General features: G+C 55.5%; 5 protein-coding genes across 5 annotated transcripts; 2 read left to right on the top strand and 3 right to left on the bottom strand.

Moving 5' to 3' along the window:
- Window positions 1–728: 728 nt before the first annotated feature.
- KRP23_11771 (uncharacterized protein) lies at window positions 729–2,898 on the top strand (the record flags this gene model as incomplete). The annotated part of the gene is made up of 4 exons (XM_067882347.1): window positions 729–1,903; window positions 1,969–2,360; window positions 2,667–2,688; window positions 2,775–2,898. The coding sequence occupies 4 exons, from the start codon at window positions 729–731 to the stop codon at window positions 2,896–2,898; spliced, it is 1,713 nt and encodes a 570-aa protein (XP_067740608.1).
- Window positions 2,899–12,394: 9,496 nt separating this feature from the next.
- On the bottom strand, window positions 12,395–14,530 carry KRP23_11770 (uncharacterized protein; the record flags this gene model as incomplete). The annotated part of the gene is made up of 5 exons (XM_067882346.1): window positions 12,395–12,490; window positions 12,589–12,618; window positions 12,699–13,308; window positions 13,380–13,793; window positions 14,325–14,530. 5 exons carry the CDS (start codon window positions 14,528–14,530, stop codon window positions 12,395–12,397), a joined length of 1,356 nt encoding a protein of 451 aa, XP_067740607.1.
- A 1,581-nt stretch (window positions 14,531–16,111) lies between these two features.
- Window positions 16,112–16,714, top strand: KRP23_11769 (uncharacterized protein; the record flags this gene model as incomplete). The annotated part of the gene is made up of 1 exon (XM_067882345.1): window positions 16,112–16,714. The coding sequence occupies one exon, from the start codon at window positions 16,112–16,114 to the stop codon at window positions 16,712–16,714; it is 603 nt and encodes a 200-aa protein (XP_067740606.1).
- A 132-nt stretch (window positions 16,715–16,846) lies between these two features.
- KRP23_11768 (Vacuolar protein sorting-associated protein 45) lies at window positions 16,847–18,718 on the bottom strand (the record flags this gene model as incomplete). Its single annotated transcript, XM_067882342.1, has 1 exon — window positions 16,847–18,718. The coding sequence occupies one exon, from the start codon at window positions 18,716–18,718 to the stop codon at window positions 16,847–16,849; it is 1,872 nt and encodes a 623-aa protein (XP_067740605.1).
- Window positions 18,719–19,023: 305 nt separating this feature from the next.
- On the bottom strand, window positions 19,024–20,529 carry KRP23_11767 (Amino acid transporter AVT1J; the record flags this gene model as incomplete). Its single annotated transcript, XM_067882341.1, has 1 exon — window positions 19,024–20,529. One exon carries the CDS (start codon window positions 20,527–20,529, stop codon window positions 19,024–19,026), a length of 1,506 nt encoding a protein of 501 aa, XP_067740604.1.
- Window positions 20,530–21,115: the final 586 nt, after the last annotated feature.

Below are 21,115 nucleotides of genomic sequence, written 5' to 3'. Positions count from 1 at the left end.
TACAAAAAAACACTTAGTAAAACTGAAAAATAGCAAAATTGAGTTCAATGTACGCACTTTCTCCTCTCGACGCTTGTCCTTCATGAAGGTGACGAGTGCAGGGACGGCAGGAAACATCTCCTTGCGCCCCTGCCCCTTCAGTGTCTTGGAGGTGGCAGCGCCGGTAAAGCTGAAGAGCTTATCAGCCTGCTTCCACCACCCGTGGACAGTACCACGAGCGCAGGAAATCTCGCGGGCCACCTCCTCCACGCCTACTTCCTCGATACGGCGTACAGCCGCGCGCTTCTCTCGCACGCTGTACGCCCGCTGCTTCCTTGGCGTCCTGGTGCCGCTCATGGCGCGAAGTGTAGAATGAAATGGCGCCAAAGCAGTAAGTAAAAGATAGCAATAGGTTGGTGTGTTTTTACCATAGCCATTCAAATATTAAATGACTGGTATTGGTTAAAATGTTTAACAATCTGGATGATTGATAGGCGGAAATGTTTTTTCTTTACTATGGGGGCGTCTATGAAATGCCGGCTTTTGCGTTGCCGGCTAAATCCGTCGTTGTCTGTACAGCTGCTTCCTGGTTTCGCTCACGACTCGTAAGGCAAGGCCCCAACAGTACATGTACTGTACATTGCATGCATTTAAAAAAAATGCATCAGAAGCTCTCTAAATATAGAAAATCTAAATGAGCCCTAGTCTTACATTTTGAAATTCCCTCCATTTCCGAGTTTCTGCATCAAATGGACGTGATTCTCGCTCGCGCAGGGCTTAACAGCGCCCAGCAGCTCGCGCTCTGCATTGGCGCCGTGAATGATGAAGTAGTGCAGACGGAAGCTAAGCTGAAGGACGCCCTCACAGCTCTGAAGAGGCTGCGGGACGTTGTGCGCGTAACCCGAGACGTGCACAAATCCTCGACGCCGCTCGCCATGTTGGCGCCGCATACGGAGACGTCCGCCGTGCGTATGGTCAAGTTGGGGAGGCAAATCAACCCCTTGATTGAGAGAATCTACTCTGGTTTGGGATCTTCGAGTGTCCCGCCATCATACGAGGCATCGGGGCCGTCGACAGACGAAGAGGAGGAGAGAGGAGAACGACTAGCGAGATTGGACTGGACAATCGCCCAGCAGAGACCCGCGGGTCGATCGTCGGTTGCGGCACCTTTGAGCATACGCCACACCTCCTCCAGCCCAATTGTTGCCTCACCAGGTCGAGGATTTGCTGCTCCTCCAACTCCCTGGAGGGACCCCGCTCAGGCGAGGATGGGCGACGTATTGATAGACCCGGTGGCCTCTACAAGATTGGTGTCGCACTCGAATTCTGGTTCACACGTGTTTGGTCCACATATGCAGGTTGGTCAAAAGCGGCGATCTTGCACCGCGGTGGAAAATTCGTTCTTGAGGCCAAGCGCTTCTGAGCAGCTTTCGGATGTTTGTCCGATGAAGGTGGACGTATGGGACGTCGGTCCCCAAAAGAATGAGAACAGACGAGAATCCAAACGAACGGCGATACATGTACACTCCAACTCGGCAAGCAAACCTAAAGAAGTCCATGTCGTGGCTGATCTCAAAAGGCGACTATCACAAATTCCGGAAGAGGAGCACGAGGATGCCTTGTTCAAAAGTATCCGGTCTGCACTTGAGCTTGCACAATTGCCTATGGTTACAGGAGAAGAGGTACGAGTCCAGGAGGCTGTAAACTTCGCGCGGGAAGCCACAGAAGGCTTATTGAAGAGGGACGTTGGTTTTACCATCGTACGGAACCGACACGTGGAAGATGTACTGCAGGTGCTATCGGTTGTTGTGCGTGCTGTTTTGGCGACCAAGGGAAAAATTGAGGCATCGGGAGTGCGTGATCTGCATGAGCTCATCAAGCGAGTGCAGAACAAGTTTGAGGACTCATCGACGCGCTTTCAGTGGTATGTGGTTGCTCAACGCAATGATAGCGACTTATGCTAATAACTATTATCTTGGTCGTGTGCAGGTGCAACACGAATATGCGAAAATTTATCACGGCGCATTACAAAAAGCTTGCAAGTGTGTCTATTGAAGACCAAAACAAACTGGTGGCAGCTCTGGATGAAGTCCGTGGGTGGAAGTGCTCGGAAGACTACAGTGTTTCTAGGTTTGAGGGCATGATGGCAGTTGTGCGAGAGCTACTTGATGGCTCCTACGAAGAATGGCAGCCGTGCGAAGATTCACGACTGGCAGAGCTTTTGGGCCTCATGAGCATCCGAATGGGTACTTTTCGAGACAGCGCTGTGCAGAGAACTCGCCAACAGGAAGTCAACGAATGGCTAAGCAAAATGTCAGGCGCGTCCTTTACGCCGACTTTGGATCTGTTGTCAGTCCCCCCGCCCAAGACAGAAGATATCTGTATGACGTCAAGGAGAGGATTTCAACGGAGTGGTGACGTGGAAGACAGCCTCAAACGGATTGATCAAGCAAGTCGTATGCCCAGTCTTGGTTTCTTTACAAGAACCCTGTACTCGTTTCTGACCAATGCAGTCATGACGCGAGATGAAGAATTCCTCCCACTCCGTCGACTTTGCGAATTTAATGAACACCTTCAAGTGGTCAACAGCTTCGATTGTGAATTCGACCACCTGGAGATTCTCCGATCGAGCCAAGAACTTGAAAAAATCCTATATTTTATGCGTGTAATCATGCATGAGCGCCCAGATTACGAGAAATGCTCGACCAGGTGCGTCCTTGGTGATTATGATCAAGCCTAAAACTGCTTCTAGTTTCGGTCTGCTAAGTACTGTGCTTCTGTGTTTGTGTGTTTAGCGCCGTGGAAGCATTACTTGCTTTTTTTCCACCGGCCAAGCGGCCAAGATTTGAGTTCCCGTCCAGCACCGTGCCTTCAGAATCCCAGACTGATCTCTCCTGCAACTCTGTGGACAAAGACTAGGTGCCAAGCCCCTCAAGTGTCTGCACAAGGGGTTGAGCAATTTTTGTGTAGGTATACGAATAAGGCGCGCCAAATACAGTAAGATCGTCGATTATCGGAGGCATTTCATCGTCGTGCAGACTCGGCCATAATCAGCAGTGGCTCGATCATAAGGTGGACGTGTTGTCGACTTTTAAAACTTCACTAATACTGCGAAGTTACGTAGAATCTCAAGCAACGATGTGCCAGGCTAAGCCAAACAATCCACAGTCAACGCATTCCATGCTTCGTCGAGTGAGAATACGATATCGTTGTTGCCCTACAGGTGGGCTAGCCTGCCACACTATAAACGATTTTTTTGGCGGGACTCCAGCACGGACGTAGGGCTTGTGGGGCCATGCGCGAGCTGTAACGACTCACCGCAGCAGAACATTGTTGTCTTGTGTCGCTGTGGCTATCTGGGGAAAGTTGTAGTTCAGCCTTTCGGGCGTCAAAGGAAAAAATGGGATAATTGAACCGATAAGTTTCGACTTAATCAACGGCACTTGTGGTTCCAAGGATGAAATTGCAGCCCTTAGTGGTGCTTTTGGCTTGTCATTTCGGACAGCAATGCTCGAATAGAGTCGTATCGACGGTTTTGGGCCCACCCCGTCTGGAATACACGCAGGCAGCATCCAAAGCGGAACAGCAGCTTGGCGATCGTTTGGTCTTCAAGTGGCTCGTAGCATTCGTAGCTCGAGCCTTCGATGGTCTCCTTGACAAACTGAAGGCGGTCCTCGAACATACCCACCGAATAGATATCGTCGCGACACCACCCACGCAACTCCTCCAGCATCTTCTCTAGGCGCTCTCGGATAATAGCCACCTCTTCCGCCGGAGTCACGTACTCAGCTGCGATATACCGACGCAACTTCGCTGTCTCGGGAAACCTGCGCGGTAAACGCTGAAGGAGCAACAGGGTGGACCGAAATTCCTGCCTCTCTACGCGAACCCTGTTCTTGACAACGCCGGGGATTATGGCGCTCAGTACTGCCTGGATGTCGTCCATATACGACGTAACATCGTCGCCTCGGTCCTTTGCATCGACAAGAGCACGGCATGCCTCTTGTAGTCTAGAGATGGTCGTTGAAGGCATAGCATCGCGTGCTGCAAGCAAAGACTGACGAATCACGCCACCCAACTGTCCTTGCGGGGCAAGCGCCAGCCTCTTCTCCAGCAGCTCTGTGCCAGTGAGTTTCCTTTTGACCTGAACCGATAGCGGGTCAAGAAAGCGCTCGGGCGTCTTGCGTTTGCGGGCACTTGGTCTACGCGAAGAAAGTGCTTGAGTGGTCGTACTCATCGCGGGCGCAAGGCGGGGCACAGCACCGTGAACCAGCGGGGCTGCCGTGGTCTGTGAGGTCTGAGACGGTGTTGGAGTTGGCACCACTTGCCTCCCAGTCAGTAGAGACCCGCTAGGTAGGCCACAAGTTTCCCGTTGTGGTGGCCTTGGCTCTGGGGTTGGTTGGATGTATTCGCCAATAATGATGTCGACCATCTCGTCCTGCACCATCGGAAGCGTCTCGCTCTCATCTTCCGTCGCAGAAGACGACGTATCATCGTCGTCCAATGCTGCAGTACCAGAGGCATTCACAGCATGATGCAGCTTTCTCACGAGAGGTCCGACCTCATTCCAAGAGTTCACGACTCGCGTGAGCACACTGGAAACATCGGGTGACGCGTCCGCCAGCGCCAGTGGAGACTTGTGCAGCTCCCGCGACGCGTTCGCTACCTGCAGCGCGCGCTTCAAAGCCGCCAGAGCCCTTTGCAGTCGCTTCTCCACCTGCTGCATCTCATCGTGGACGGCATCTAAGCAGTGAGCATGAAGCTCGGAATGGCTCACCCCACCCGTGTCAAGATGATCTCCATCTGCGTCGAGTTGGTCTCAAATGGCCCAGACCGCAATTTTGGTCAAGGACCAAATTTGAAAGAGCACCAAATTTAGAACTGGCACAAGTTTCGATATTTCGTAAAACGTTTTCCCGCCAGCACTGTTCAGACGCTCGTCACCACCTTCTACTTGGATGGACGTGATCCTGTCTCGTGCGGGACTCAGTGGCGCCCAGCAGCGCTCGCTGTGCCTCGGTGCCGTCCAGGATGAGGCAAGGCAGACGGAGACCAGGCTGGATGTCCACACCCGCCTTTCGGCATCTCAACAGTGATCACAAAGCCGCGGGCATCTGTCTTGGCTAGGCGCTACGACGTCTGGCTGCAACGCGGCAAAGCCTCGGGGGTCACACGTCCCAGTAGAGCTGTGGTAGCTTGCTTCACGTCGACGATGGCATCGGGAGAAATGCCCAATATCATCGCTATTTGCTCAGCACTACAATTTTTCCAGCGGCCTCAGCTGGTTGCTCCGGAATGTCCATCAGCACAAGCAGTTTCTGCGTGTCGGCCTCCACCTCAACTCTGCACACCAAGACACCGCTCAACGTGTCGTGCAAGGTAAATTCTGTAAACAGTGTTGCGTGCCCGCACAATTTCACATCAGCAGCTATCAGTGAGCAGATAAATTCTCTCGTCAAGCGTTTAACGAAAATCTCCAGGCACTGAAGGAGTTCGACGTTGTCAGTGATCCTTCAACAATTCTCCAGTCGTACCAAGATCTTGAAAAGGTTCTGTACTTGATGCGAGTGCTCATGCACAGACGCCCCGAGTATCAGGAGTCCTCTGTCGGGTACGTATTGCGCAGTTAGTTGACACTTCAGTCCCAGCGTACATGTTCTGCAATGTTGCTAAGCCAGTGTTTGATTTTGTATGTTGTGTGCACTTTAGTACTGTCGACACATTGCTCGCGCTCTTTCCGCCATCCCAACGACCGACATTCGCGTACCCGCCAGGCGCTGCATCATCCGCGCCGAAATCCATTGAAACAGGCGAATCTGTTGACGTTGAGGCAAACGAAGACGAAGCCTAAGCGGACTCAGTGAAGAGCTTGGTTCTAGTTAAGGGGAGAGCTTCCAATCGATTCACGGTCCCGTGCGTGTACCTGGTCCAAGTCTTAGACTAGCGTTAGTGTTTTCCTCGCCGACGAAGATTACGTTCTGTGTGATATCCTTGTCTGCTGCATGCTTGTTGAGTGAATCCATTTGCATGGCATGTACTTGCTGCTGGCCCACTACTTGAATCGAGTCGAGGATGACTATCAACAACCACTTTCAACCAAGATAACGTAGTCGACAGACAAACGAACTCAATATCAATTAGAGGGCTATCACTATCCAAGCAAGATTACAAACTGGTTGCTACTACGATGCCCAGCGAGGCCTACGCGCCGTGGACGGCGGTGTAGTTGTAGTACACCTCATTCTCGTACTCGCTGTCGCAGTACGGGAAGTCCGTGTCCGAGTCGGTCGGCGCGAACAGCGTCTTGCCGGACGTGTAGGTCACGTAGCAGCCCAAGAAGCCGCACACGATGACGACGATCAGCGCCGGGATCTTCTCGTACATCGGGATCTCGTGCCACAGCTTCTTGAGCAGGAAGATAATGGGCAACAGGATACTGATGAGCGTGATGCACGAGGCGCCCACGAAGTCCACCAGGTCGGAGAAGTGGTCCTTCAGGATGATCGAGAGGATCACCAGCACGACGATGATGGTAACACGAAGGATCACGTACTTGACCGCGTTGGAGCCGCGGTACTCGGCAGCCTCCGCCTCGACGTCGTCATAGTACGGGTTCTCGGCGTCAGCGTTCGAGATGTACGACATCTTGGATGAGCGGCGGTCGTCGCCGTTGACAGCGTCCTTGGCGGGTGTGTTAGCGGCGGCGTACGAGGCGGCAGCATAGGTGAGAGCGTTCTCGACGTCGTCCTCCTTCTTCTGGTGCATCTTGAGGACCAGGCGCTCGGCAAGGTAGAAGGCCGGGTTCAGGATGACGGAGAAGGCGATCGTAATGTGCAGCTGCATGAAGAAGTAGGCCATGACGACGGTGCCCCAGTTCGACTTGAAGCCCAGCGTGGTGAGGCCGCTCGTCGAGTCCGGGTAGATGGAGTAGAGCAGGTTGCCCGTGATCTGGCAGCCCACGGCCGAGTACGCCGTGCTGGCCAGGATCAAGAACAGGCACGAGATGAAGCCCATGGTGACGAACACCACGCGGGGCATGCGTGTCGGCTCACTGTGCTGGCGCTGTAGGGCCGGAATTACAATACCCGCGTTGTACGCGAGCGACAGGTTGCCGAACATGCCCGCGACCTGCGAGAACTTGATATCGGGCGACGGCACAGGCGGGTGGCCGCGCATGCCGTACATGACGACGGCTACGCCAATAACATCGGCGATGATCGTGCCCGCGCAACCGGCGAAAGCGACCCCAGCACCTTCCTTGAGCGTCGGGATGAGGCAAACGGGCAGGCACAGGAGCGCCATGAAGCAGATCCAGTAGGTGGTGCTGAAGGCGTCTGGGAAGAGGCCGTCGAGCAGGGTGCCGCCCAACACAAGGAACACGCACGGCACAAGCAGGCACGAGGCCATCTGCGAGATGACCGAGAGCCAACGGCCCCACTTGCCCATGCACCACTCGCCCAGGTCGCTGTAGGTTTTGACGCTCTTGGGCGCCAGCAGCATGACGCGACAGATGGCCACGGACGCGTAGACGTTGGCGAAGGCCATGAAGGCCATGCCGACGACGGCAAGCACGGGGCCGGCACGTGAGAAGTTGCCGGGCATGCCAAGTGTACCAATGCCGTAGACGCAGCAAAAGATGTTGAGCGCCATCTTGAGGTCCTCCGCCGTGAGGAATTTCTTGGCGCAAACCATGGTGGTTCAGAGGCTAGGTGGGTTCCGAGAAAGGAGGAGCGTTGTGCGCGCCACGAGGCAAAAACGAGAATGAGCTGCTGGTTGGCGCTTCAAGCCGGGGACATCTGTACGTGCATATCGGAGACCTGTCTCCAAGTGAGCGAAGAGATACGGAACTCGTCCGTCAACAGGAGGATGCATCTTGTCGAGCGCATCCTTTGGTCAGCGCCGGGCTCCCTGAGTCGGATCACGTCGAGCATTCATCCAAACGAGGCGGACTTCCAATCCACACGAATGAAGCTGCACTGCACAGAGCAAGCTTCCGGTGCATAGGTTTGGGTACGGCCAATCGGCAGCGATAGTGGTCAAGTTGAAGTGCAAAGCAGGGCCCCATTTGATCAGCGAGATCAGAAGTTGGCCCCCGCAAAAGTGTCCCCACGACAGCCCATCGCGTATGAACGTGTGGGGACAATCGGCAAAAGCCTCCTCCGCTGCAATCGCTTAGTTGTCCGTGGCGTGAAGTTGCAGACAGCGGTGGTAACCACGTTCCGGCGCAAGAAGCTGAAGGACTTAGTCGGCCGCGACGCAGGTCGTCGTGCAACGAACTCCCTCCATGTTCCCTTTTGCTACACATCAAGGGTGCCGCTTGAAGGGCGTTGCACAGCTTTCAGCTTCCGCACTGTCCGCATGCCCGCTCGCATGTCAAACGACTCAGTCACCTTTGCAGTCACCTGCGGTGCGCAGCGTCCGTGATGTGATGTGATGTTAAGGGCAAGACTGCTTATGTATAATAGTACAGTTGGTGGTGGCACACTCATCTTGTCTACGGCGGTCGGAAACGGCACGAAAGCTTATGCCGTATTAATACATGTACATACGGTTTTGTGATGGCGCATCCGCACGGCTGCAGTGTACGACTTCGCGTTACGCTGGAGCATTCTGGTGCCAGGCCCCATCCCCGCGGTCTGTATCGGGCACGAGGGAACGGAAAAGCATCTCTATTGTGGAGAATCCGGTGCATATCCCGTTAGCACCGGACCCGAGCAAGGCAACACCACTGTGGACGAGCGTCTAATAGGTGGCCATTCTCTGGCAATGCATGGCCACGAGAAACCGTGCACGCCGTCTTTGGGGACCCATGCCCGCCATGACGGCCTCCTCGTCGACCGTGACGCACTCGTGGTCACCTTTGCGCAGTCGGATCTGCAGTCGCTGGCTCGCGCTTGGCGCAGCATTGATGTACAATGCGGGAGCTGTCGTTTTGTGGTATCTTCTGCTGTGTGGTGCTGGTCGCTGAAGCAAACGATGGTTGCCCAACTTGGGCCCCAAACGATGGTCAGTGGCGACCATCCCGGCGTGGGTGGCTTGCTATTGCTGAAGCGTGACTTTATGGAGGAGTTTGCATTTCCAAGATACTGTACGTAGATACATGCACTACTCGTCTATTTCAGGATCGGGGATCACTCAGCGAGGACGCAACTTACTCGCTACTTCTTGGAAATGGTGACGGTTTTGGTCTTACGCGTCGACTGCACCTTAAACCCCGTGGCAGGCGCAGATGCCGTGAGACCATCGTTTGCTTCAGCGACCAGCACCACACAGCAGAAGATACCACAAAACGACAGCTCCCGCATTGTACATCAATGCTGCGCCAAGCGCGAGCCAGCGACTGCAGATCCGACTGCGCAAAGGTGACCACGAGTGCGTCACGGTCGACGAGGAGGCCGTCATGGCGGGCATGGGTCCCCAAAGACGGCGTGCACGGTTTCTCGTGGCCATGCATTGCCAGAGAATGGCCACCTATTAGACGCTCGTCCACAGTGGTGTTGCCTTGCTCGGGTCCGGTGCTAACGGGATATGCACCGGATTCTCCACAATAGAGATGCTTTTCCGTTCCCTCGTGCCCGATACAGACCGCGGGGATGGGGCCTGGCACCAGAATGCTCCAGCGTAACGCGAAGTCGTACACTGCAGCCGTGCGGATGCGCCATCACAAAACCGTATGTACATGTATTAATACGGCATAAGCTTTCGTGCCGTTTCCGACCGCCGTAGACAAGATGAGTGTGCCACCACCAACTGTACTATTATACATAAGCAGTCTTGCCCTTAACATCACATCACATCACGGACGCTGCGCACCGCAGGTGACTGCAAAGGTGACTGAGTCGTTTGACATGCGAGCGGGCATGCGGACAGTGCGGAAGCTGAAAGCTGTGCAACGCCCTTCAAGCGGCACCCTTGATGTGTAGCAAAAGGGAACATGGAGGGAGTTCGTTGCACGACGACCTGCGTCGCGGCCGACTAAGTCCTTCAGCTTCTTGCGCCGGAACGTGGTTACCACCGCTGTCTGCAACTTCACGCCACGGACAACTAAGCGATTGCAGCGGAGGAGGCTTTTGCCGATTGTCCCCACACGTTCATACGCGATGGGCTGTCGTGGGGACACTTTTGCGGGGGCCAACTTCTGATCTCGCTGATCAAATGGGGCCCTGCTTTGCACTTCAACTTGACCACTATCGCTGCCGATTGGCCGTACCCAAACCTATGCACCGGAAGCTTGCTCTGTGCAGTGCAGCTTCATTCGTGTGGATTGGAAGTCCGCCTCGTTTGGATGAATGCTCGACGTGATCCGACTCAGGGAGCCCGGCGCTGACCAAAGGATGCGCTCGACAAGATGCATCCTCCTGTTGACGGACGAGTTCCGTATCTCTTCGCTCACTTGGAGACAGGTCTCCGATATGCACGTACAGATGTCCCCGGCTTGAAGCGCCAACCAGCAGCTCATTCTCGTTTTTGCCTCGTGGCGCGCACAACGCTCCTCCTTTCTCGGAACCCACCTAGCCTCTGAACCACCATGGTTTGCGCCAAGAAATTCCTCACGGCGGAGGACCTCAAGATGGCGCTCAACATCTTTTGCTGCGTCTACGGCATTGGTACACTTGGCATGCCCGGCAACTTCTCACGTGCCGGCCCCGTGCTTGCCGTCGTCGGCATGGCCTTCATGGCCTTCGCCAACGTCTACGCGTCCGTGGCCATCTGTCGCGTCATGCTGCTGGCGCCCAAGAGCGTCAAAACCTACAGCGACCTGGGCGAGTGGTGCATGGGCAAGTGGGGCCGTTGGCTCTCGGTCATCTCGCAGATGGCCTCGTGCCTGCTTGTGCCGTGCGTGTTCCTTGTGTTGGGCGGCACCCTGCTCGACGGCCTCTTCCCAGACGCCTTCAGCACCACCTACTGGATCTGCTTCATGGCGCTCCTGTGCCTGCCCGTTTGCCTCATCCCGACGCTCAAGGAAGGTGCTGGGGTCGCTTTCGCCGGTTGCGCGGGCACGATCATCGCCGATGTTATTGGCGTAGCCGTCGTCATGTACGGCATGCGCGGCCACCCGCCTGTGCCGTCGCCCGATATCAAGTTCTCGCAGGTCGCGGGCATGTTCGGCAACCTGTCGCTCGCGTACAACGCGGGTATTGTAATTCCGGCCCTACAGCGCCAGCACAGTGAGCCGACACGCATGCCCCGCGTGGTGTTCGTCACCATGGGCTTCATCTCGTGCCTGTTCTTGATCCTGGCCAGCACGGCGTACTCGGCCGTGGGCTGCCAGATCACGGGCAACCTGCTCTACTCCATCTACCCGGACTCGACGAGCGGCCTCACCACGCTGGGCTTCAAGTCGAACTGGGGCACCGTCGTCATGGCCTACTTCTTCATGCAGCTGCACATTACGATCGCCTTCTCCGTCATCCTGAACCCGGCCTTCTACCTTGCCGAGCGCCTGGTCCTCAAGATGCACCAGAAGAAGGAGGACGACGTCGAGAACGCTCTCACCTATGCTGCCGCCTCGTACGCCGCCGCTAACACACCCGCCAAGGACGCTGTCAACGGCGACGACCGCCGCTCATCCAAGATGTCGTACATCTCGAACGCTGACGCCGAGAACCCGTACTATGACGACGTCGAGGCGGAGGCTGCCGAGTACCGCGGCTCCAACGCGGTCAAGTACGTGATCCTTCGTGTTACCATCATCGTCGTGCTGGTGATCCTCTCGATCATCCTGAAGGACCACTTCTCCGACCTGGTGGACTTCGTGGGCGCCTCGTGCATCACGCTCATCAGTATCCTGTTGCCCATTATCTTCCTGCTCAAGAAGCTGTGGCACGAGATCCCGATGTACGAGAAGATCCCGGCGCTGATCGTCGTCATCGTGTGCGGCTTCTTGGGCTGCTACGTGACCTACACGTCCGGCAAGACGCTGTTCGCGCCGACCGACTCGGACACGGACTTCCCGTACTGCGACAGCGAGTACGAGAATGAGGTGTACTACAACTACACCGCCGTCCACGGCGCGTAGGCCTCGCTGGGCATCGTAGTAGCAACCAGTTTGTAATCTTGCTTGGATAGTGATAGCCCTCTAATTGATATTGAGTTCGTTTGTCTGTCGACTACGTTATCTTGGTTGAAAGTGGTTGTTGATAGTCATCCTCGACTCGATTCAAGTAGTGGGCCAGCAGCAAGTACATGCCATGCAAATGGATTCACTCAACAAGCATGCAGCAGACAAGGATATCACACAGAACGTAATCTTCGTCGGCGAGGAAAACACTAACGCTAGTCTAAGACTTGGACCAGGTACACGCACGGGACCGTGAATCGATTGGAAGCTCTCCCCTTAACTAGAACCAAGCTCTTCACTGAGTCCGCTTAGGCTTCGTCTTCGTTTGCCTCAACGTCAACAGATTCGCCTGTTTCAATGGATTTCGGCGCGGATGATGCAGCGCCTGGCGGGTACGCGAATGTCGGTCGTTGGGATGGCGGAAAGAGCGCGAGCAATGTGTCGACAGTACTAAAGTGCACACAACATACAAAATCAAACACTGGCTTAGCAACATTGCAGAACATGTACGCTGGGACTGAAGTGTCAACTAACTGCGCAATACGTACCCGACAGAGGACTCCTGATACTCGGGGCGTCTGTGCATGAGCACTCGCATCAAGTACAGAACCTTTTCAAGATCTTGGTACGACTGGAGAATTGTTGAAGGATCACTGACAACGTCGAACTCCTTCAGTGCCTGGAGATTTTCGTTAAAACGCTGGAGCTGGTTGGGCAGAAGGAGTCGTTGGTTCTGCGTTACAACAACGGTAGCGAGGAAAGTGTACGACGTAGACGCAAGAAAGCCAAAATGTTTCTTCGCTTTCGCTTGCGAAAGTCGTTCGAAGCCATCTTCAACGTCATCCATCGAGCGAAAACCTTGGTTTACTGTAGCGTACACCTCCGTGATCTGCAAGGGCGGGACAGATGCCAGGTCCAGTGTTGGCGTGAAGGAGGCCCCTGACATTTTGTACAGCCATCCATGAATCTCGAATAGGCGGGTCTCCTGCACATGACTGTCTCTGAAAGCGTTCACACGGATAATCATGATACCGATGAGCTCTGCAAACCGCGGGTCCTCACGAGGTGTCCATTCTTCGTAAGACCCGCCGAGTGTCTCCGTCACAAAGGTCATGATCTCTCCAAATCTTGAAGCAGAGAAGTCATTTAAGCCCCGCCACTCTCGAACCTGGGCCACTATCAAATCCAATTTGTTTTGGTCGGCGAGAGAGATTTCGGTAGGTCTTTTGTACTTAGCTGTAAGAAATTTCCGCAGTTGAATGTTGCACCTGCTTACAATAAATTAACCAACCACCAGTGTTATAAGATATTGGCTCATACCAAAATGCCAATCGCTTACCATTTGAAGCGCGTTGCTGACCCCGGGAACGTATCTTGAAGCTCTTTGATCCGCGCCTGCAGATCACGTAGCCCCGAGGCCTCAATCTTACCATCGGTCTCCAAGATAGCGCGCACAACGACTGATAGTGCTTGCCGTAAATCCTCCAGATGGCGCGGGTGTTCGTCGGAGTCGGGGCTGCTTAATTGTTGATTTATCAAATCGTCAATAGCTGCCCGTGCGCTCTCCATACCTTGCTGGACCAGTTCCTCCTTTCCTTTCACTTGTGACAGTCGCGCAACCTGAAGTGCAGACTTGATGCTTGAACCGAAGGCACCTTCCTGCTCGTCGCTCGAAAGTTTGGACAAGCGCAGCTTCAGGCCGTCAATAGTGAGTGCAACCTTCCGATCACTTTGATGTACTGGAGAGCGAGATCTGCGATGCAATACTCGATATTGTTGGTGTCGTGGCCACACGCTCGCTCGTTCAGCGGCGCGACGAGCCAACAACTGCCCTGCACCAGTTGGTCTTATGAAGGAGCTGCCACCCGAAGGCGGGGGGCTTCTCGCACGGCGCTTCTGGCCAGCAAAGACGTTGCTCGATCCAATTCTATGTGAGGCAGAGCCCCAAGTTGAGTTTGTTATCAAAGCTCCTGGCATTGCCTGAGCTGCCGAGAGCTGACTCGTCCTCTCTTGACCACGTACACTGAAGAAAGATGCTGCAGACCCTTCATCGCTTGAATACCCATCTGAAGAGAGTCGATTCTCCCTCGGATACCGATCAGGAGCAGATTGCTGCCTCGCTGATCCCCAGGTCACGGCCCACTCTGAATCGGCGCCCTCTTCCTCAATCGAAGAGCCCGAAGACTCGTGAGGCCTTGAGACTATAAACGCATTCAGACCAGACAAAATCCCTTCCAGCAATGGACTGATTTGCTTTCCCGATTGATTCATCCGAGCAACGCACGTCTGCAGTTCAGGCGCCAGCATCGCGAAGGCCTGCGCCTTGTGCACGCACCGAGCCACGCGCACCACCTCCTGCAGCCGCTTGAGAGACGCCAGAGCGTCCGCCAGCTTGGTCTCCGTCTGCCTTGCCTCATCCTGGACGGCACCGAGGCACAGCGAGCGCTGCTGGGCGCCACTGAGTCCCGCACGAGACAGGATCACGTCCATCCAAGTAGAAGGCGGTGACGAGCGTCTGAACAGTGCTGGCGGGAAAACGTTTTACGAAATATCGAAACTTGTGCCAGTTCTAAATTTGGTGCTCTTTCAAATTTGGTCCTTGACCAAAATTGCGGTCTGGGCCATTTGAGACCAACTCGACGCAGATGGAGATCATCTTGACACGGGTGGGGTGAGCCATTCCGAGCTTCATGCTCACTGCTTAGATGCCGTCCACGATGAGATGCAGCAGGTGGAGAAGCGACTGCAAAGGGCTCTGGCGGCTTTGAAGCGCGCGCTGCAGGTAGCGAACGCGTCGCGGGAGCTGCACAAGTCTCCACTGGCGCTGGCGGACGCGTCACCCGATGTTTCCAGTGTGCTCACGCGAGTCGTGAACTCTTGGAATGAGGTCGGACCTCTCGTGAGAAAGCTGCATCATGCTGTGAATGCCTCTGGTACTGCAGCATTGGACGACGATGATACGTCGTCTTCTGCGACGGAAGATGAGAGCGAGACGCTTCCGATGGTGCAGGACGAGATGGTCGACATCATTATTGGCGAATACATCCAACCAACCCCAGAGCCAAGGCCACCACAACGGGAAACTTGTGGCCTACCTAGCGGGTCTCTACTGACTGGGAGGTAAGTGGTGCCAACTCCAACACCGTCTCAGACCTCACAGACCACGGCAGCCCCGCTGGTTCACGGTGCTGTGCCCCGCCTTGCGCCCGCGATGAGTACGACCACTCAAGCACTTTCTTCGCGTAGACCAAGTGCCCGCAAACGCAAGACGCCCGAGCGCTTTCTTGACCCGCTATCGGTTCAGGTCAAAAGGAAACTCACTGGCACAGAGCTGCTGGAGAAGAGGCTGGCGCTTGCCCCGCAAGGACAGTTGGGTGGCGTGATTCGTCAGTCTTTGCTTGCAGCACGCGATGCTATGCCTTCAACGACCATCTCTAGACTACAAGAGGCATGCCGTGCTCTTGTCGATGCAAAGGACCGAGGCGACGATGTTACGTCGTATATGGACGACATCCAGGCAGTACTGAGCGCCATAATCCCCGGCGTTGTCAAGAACAGGGTTCGCGTAGAGAGGCAGGAATTTCGGTCCACCCTGTTGCTCCTTCAGCGTTTACCGCGCAGGTTTCCCGAGACAGCGAAGTTGCGTCGGTATATCGCAGCTGAGTACGTGACTCCGGCGGAAGAGGTGGCTATTATCCGAGAGCGCCTAGAGAAGATGCTGGAGGAGTTGCGTGGGTGGTGTCGCGACGATATCTATTCGGTGGGTATGTTCGAGGACCGCCTTCAGTTTGTCAAGGAGACCATGGAAGGCTCGAGCTGCGAAGGCTATATTCCAGGCTCAAAATCGTTGATAAGACAGTGTCTTATCAACTGCCGTCCAAGTCAAGAATGCCACCTTGACTATTATAGATCTAGGGACCAATTCAACTTGCTCATGTGGATTGCTCTCGTGGATTGTGAACGTCATCTCGAAACGACAATTTTTCAGGAGCGATCACGTTAAGTTCGCTCGGGCCGTTTCCAGCCGCCTGCCGCCGCGTGCGTCAGTCCCGAAACAGCCGCCGCCAGACCATGAGCAGCCAGGAGAAGCACTACTTCACCGAGGAGTTCCCGGACCATGACTACCAATGCACCACAGCTTCGTCCCACCCGCAGACTACGTTGTGGCCCGTCTACCTGCCTGTGGATCACGACCGCATCGTCATCTTCGAGCGCAGCAAGAACGCGCAGCTCGTCGTGTACTCGGCCAACTTCCGCGACAAGAAGCGCCGCGAGCTGGACCCCAAGTGGCCACTGGACGTCAACTGGCAGAGCTTCGGCTGGACGGCGCACCCCACGAGTAACTCGACTGGAATGATCGAGCGCCGACTAGCGTGGGGGTACTCTCACAAGGCAGTGGAGCCGGAGGGGCCCGTTGCAGTGGAAGCGGTTGGCACGAGTTACACTGTGACGTTGAACGCGCTGCCCAGCCGCCCCGCGCTGCTCTACGTCGACGCCAAGGGCCGAGTCATACTGCAGACGACGATCAATGGGGTGCCTTCACGCCTCTGGAAGATCTACGTGAAAACCACTAGCACGATTGCCTTCATCCCCAAAGTGCTGTACGTCGATCTGTACGGCACGCACGTCGACGACGACCACGCCACGCACGAGCGCATTGCCGTATCGTCCTAACTTAGTAACCGCAATGGATGCCACCACTCAACACATCCAAATAGAAATACACATTCCTTCTTCCTCGTTATCTCATCCGTAGCTTGGTCTCGCTGTTTATCTCTTCCCCCCTACTGTTGACGACAACGTCTCTTAGAGTTTCTTCCCTTCATAGTTCCAGTTAGCACTCGCGCCGCCGTTCCCATTGAGAGGAGATAAGTTGTAAGCTGCCGCTACCTCCTCGAGGAAACTCGTCGAGTTGTGAATGTACGATCCGCCAAGCAGAATGCGCTGGCCAGAATTCGACGAAGCTGCCTTCTGATTAAGCTCAGCCACCTTCATAGCCTCCTCGAAGGTCACGCCACCACACACGTACACGATCACATCACGCACGCGCTTCACGCCGTTGCTTGCGCTGAGGTCAGTCGATGTCGCTGCAGCAGCACCTCCATTCACAACGCCAAACTCCTGGTCCAGCAGCTGACCCTTGAGGATGAATTCTAACTTTTTGACAAGCGGCGGCACATGTTGTGCGTATACGTTCGGGACGCCTTGTACTCCCTGTGTGACAGCACGCATGAACTTTTTCAGGCCAGCTCGGTCGCCGTACAGGTCACCCTGGCGAGTCTTTTGGCCGCCAAACTTTAGGAAAGCATCAATCAATGCGACTCGGTCAGAAGACAGACCACCTCCGTGAGGGGCCGCCAGCAGCTCCTTGACTGTCTTTAGCTGCACCGAGCTGTGAGTTTCATAGCGCAGCGCGTACAAAATAGCCAGTCGTAGCTTGTTGATGGGCTTCACTTGAGCATCCTTCAACTTAGCCACCACGTCACGGAAGTGCGCATTGTGGTCATCCCCGCAAGCAAGTTCCTGCTCCAGTTGGCTCACGTCCATGAGTCCATCCACTTCCACACGGCGGGCCAATTCACCCATGAGGGTCACATGCTTGGACACCGTCACTGATTGAGACCTGAACGCTGGATAGTTTTCCAGGAATCGCTGCATGTCATCAATGGACTGGATATTCTCGTGCGTCTGCGTCTGAGCTTGGTACTTGTCGACAAGTTGCTTCACCGCCATACCGAGGTCACCGAAGTTGGCGTGTACATGCTGTGCGAAAAACTCGTCCGAAGTTGTGGAAAGCACCAGCTCCGTCATGTCCTTGCGCACGTTAGGTGCGTCGCGGAGATCGACGCGGTTTTCGTTCAACCCGAGCAGTTCGTGTACCATGGCCTGGTAGCACCACTGCGTAAGCAACGGCGTCACCGGGTCGTCCTTGCGGTCCAGAACGTACACCAACGGAGTCACCTCCGGTCGTCGGAAGTCAAAGAGTCCGTCCTGTTCAAGCTGCATCCTCGCCGACACTTCGCGCGCCAGTTTCTCCGCCACTTCAGATCCTTTCGCATAACGAATGGTAGGTCGTTTTTTCATGGACAGCAGCACAGCCAGCAGCCCCTCCACGCTTCTTTGGAACAGCTGCGGCGGCGTCATCTTGGTCTTGTCCACTGGGTCCGTCATTAGAACTCCGGCGGTGGCGGTTGACAGCAGAGCTCCACCTGGCAGAGCAGTGGGCATCTTGACACTGAGCTGAACCGAGTTGTGCAGTCCGAAGTCGAAGAGCGAGTCGTTGACCGCCAGGTAGTCGGCGTAGTACTCCTGAATCTGCACCACGACCTCCTTTTCGTCGGCCTCCGCGAGTTTCTCGAGCGCCTCAACAGGCAGGATATTGGAGAAGAAGAGGTGGTAGCGGCCGTACTTGGGGGCCTTGAGCTCCCGACGCAGCAGCTCCACATTGCGCGCTGTGGGACGCACGAATACGGCGGCCTTAAGGTGTAGCATGGGCTCGTGTGCGGCGTCCAGCTGCTCCACGAGGAACACCTCGCGCTGCAGGATGTGCGACTGGGACATGACCATGCTGATGACGCTCTTGGTGTCGGCGTCCAGCAGCAGCGCCTTCATCCCCTCCAGCTGCGGGTCCGAGATGATCTTCTCCAGGTAGTTCTTCACCCCCGCGATGGCGTCCATGGCTGCTGCTTGGCTTGACTGGGACCTTTCCACGTAAGAAATGGGAGACGAAAATATATCCCTGGCGGATCGTGTTAGAAGGGTTTGTGTGTCTCCACACAGAAAAATCAAGTTGAAGTGGCATCCCCGTTTTGGTGTCGGAAGGGAGCACACGACTCACTTGGCATTTCACTTGATTACGGCGAGGGGAGCGCTGCCACAACCCCCCGCACTTTGCTTGCTTGGTACACTTGCGATAGCTCCATCGCTTTCCTGCTCCTGCTTTTAACTTACTTAATCCACCACGCTCACGTTGCTTCAGTCCACTAACACTCTACAACCACCGCGAGGCTCCAACACGCAGTGACGACAGCGACTACGCTGAGGATGACGGAAGCCACACGGTCCGTACGCGTGGCCTCTTCGCCGCACAGCTGCCAGTAGAAGACGCAGGGGAGCACTATCGCCAGCAGCGCCGTGGGTACCAGCATCCACGCAAACACGTCCAGAGTATTGGGCGCCGTAAAGTAGCCCAGAAACAGTGTGGCAAGCACCACAATCGTCCGACAGAGCACACGCGCAGTGGTTTCCACACCACCGCATCTTCCGTCTTGATCGCTCACAGGCGCTGGGCTGGAGGTCACAAGGGGAAGCGCCCCGGCAGCAGCGGCGGCTTCAACGGGGCTGTTGCGGCCACTCCCGCTAGGTGGCTGCACGATCCACTGCTCGAACGCGCGCTGAAGAGGGAACAGAGTGATCGTGTACGACAGCAGCAGGTGGATGCTGTACAGCACGATGGCTAGGTTGCGCACCACGGCGTTACGCATGTTGAAAAACACCGGAGCTTGCAGGGTCGCGCCGTATACAGCGTAAGTGATGCAGCAAATAGGCAGGTACAGCAATGCTGTGGCCCCCAGCTTCGTGCGCGCCACCACCGAGCTACACTGATTCGGGTTTGCCATCGCGTCGTACAATGTAGGTATGAGCGAGTGGCTGAACAAGCCACCGAGCAACAGCGAGAACGTGTACGAGAGCTTTCCCATCATCGTCACATCCGAGAGGTCGGGCGTCACAAACACAAAGTCGGAATGCTCCAGCGCAATCTGCTTGAGAGGGTACATGGCGTCTCCAAGAATGACCGACTCGATCCAGAAGCTGAAGGCCACGTTCACGGCGGACAGCACTACCAGCGCCTTGAGCGAAGGCACCAGCACGTGGGACCACACGCACACGGCCACCAACACCATGACTGTGCCGTACTGAAGCCCCAGCACATCCACGAGACACGACGACGCGAGCGCCAGATATCCCGTCGACAAAATGAGAAAAGACGCGTGCACGAGGACACCCGTGACCACCTTGCCAGCAGCGCCGAAACACTCCTGTCCAAGATCGCTGTACGAGACGCTGGTCCCTCTCAGCCAGCGCAGAGCTTCCAGTGCGTCCACCAGCAGCTTGGATGTATATGCGCTCACGACCGCCGCCGCCACGAGCAGCAGCACGCCATACCAGTTAATCTCCACGAGCGCCAGCGGTAGACACAGCATCCCCGTGCCCGTGATAAACGACAGCAAGTGGTAGAATGTCTGCCAGTTCGAGAGTTTGTTGGACGTCGAGAAGGTCACGGGAATGGCCACGGACGGCGGCCAGGGCGGCATCAGATCTCTGGGCGAGTCCTTCGTGGCGCCGTAGCCCTCTCGGTCGCTGCCCAGCAGCGAGAAGGCGCCGACGGCGGCCCCGCGGCCATCGAAACTGCCTTCGTAGCCGTCATAGGCGCTCGGCGGCACTAGGCGCTGCGTCTCGAAGCTGCGACCCATGCGCTCGCCAGCCATAGGTACGGGGGCCGTGTGTGCTGGAACAGTTGCTGTTTGGATGCTGCTGTTTCGCTGCGCGTCGCTCGAAGCTCCTCTCCGGCGGGATTTGGAGCTGCTTTTGTTCAGTTCCCCAGGAACCAATCAAGACTGCAGAGTGCCTAATGTACTGAATTATTCTGAACTAAATGCGCAGCTCGGGTTACTTGAAGTCTCCCTCACAAACAAGTTGGCAACAACACCTGAAAGCTGTGGGCGAGCTGTGGGCGACAGACACTTGGAGACAGACAGCTTCATACCTTCGGCGACAAACAGCTCATACAGTTGGCAATAAACAGTTTCATACGCTTGCTATGCTTTTCCATCAGTTTTCCCAGTAGTTCTCCTTCGCTCGCCATGTGGCCTGTTGCTCCACTATCGCAACCTCCTTCCGCTAGTCCTTCTCCTTTACTCGTGCTGCATTCTCCTTCAATTGCGTTTCCTTCTCCTTTCATCGTGCCTTCATGCTCTTTTGCCTCAAAGCTGCTCGCTCCGCTTTCTCTTTTCACGCCTTTTTTTTTCTTCGACCGCAACGGCACATGCCGTAGTCTGGCAAGTCACCGTCCAC

Source organism: Phytophthora ramorum (assembly GCF_020800215.1).
Source record: "Phytophthora ramorum isolate Pr-102 chromosome Unknown Phyram_PR-102_s0012, whole genome shotgun sequence".
Classification (NCBI taxonomy): Eukaryota; Oomycota; class Peronosporomycetes; order Peronosporales; family Peronosporaceae; genus Phytophthora; species Phytophthora ramorum.
The sequence above is the reverse complement of the archived record's forward strand: the minus strand, read 5'-3'. Positions and strand labels throughout refer to the sequence as shown.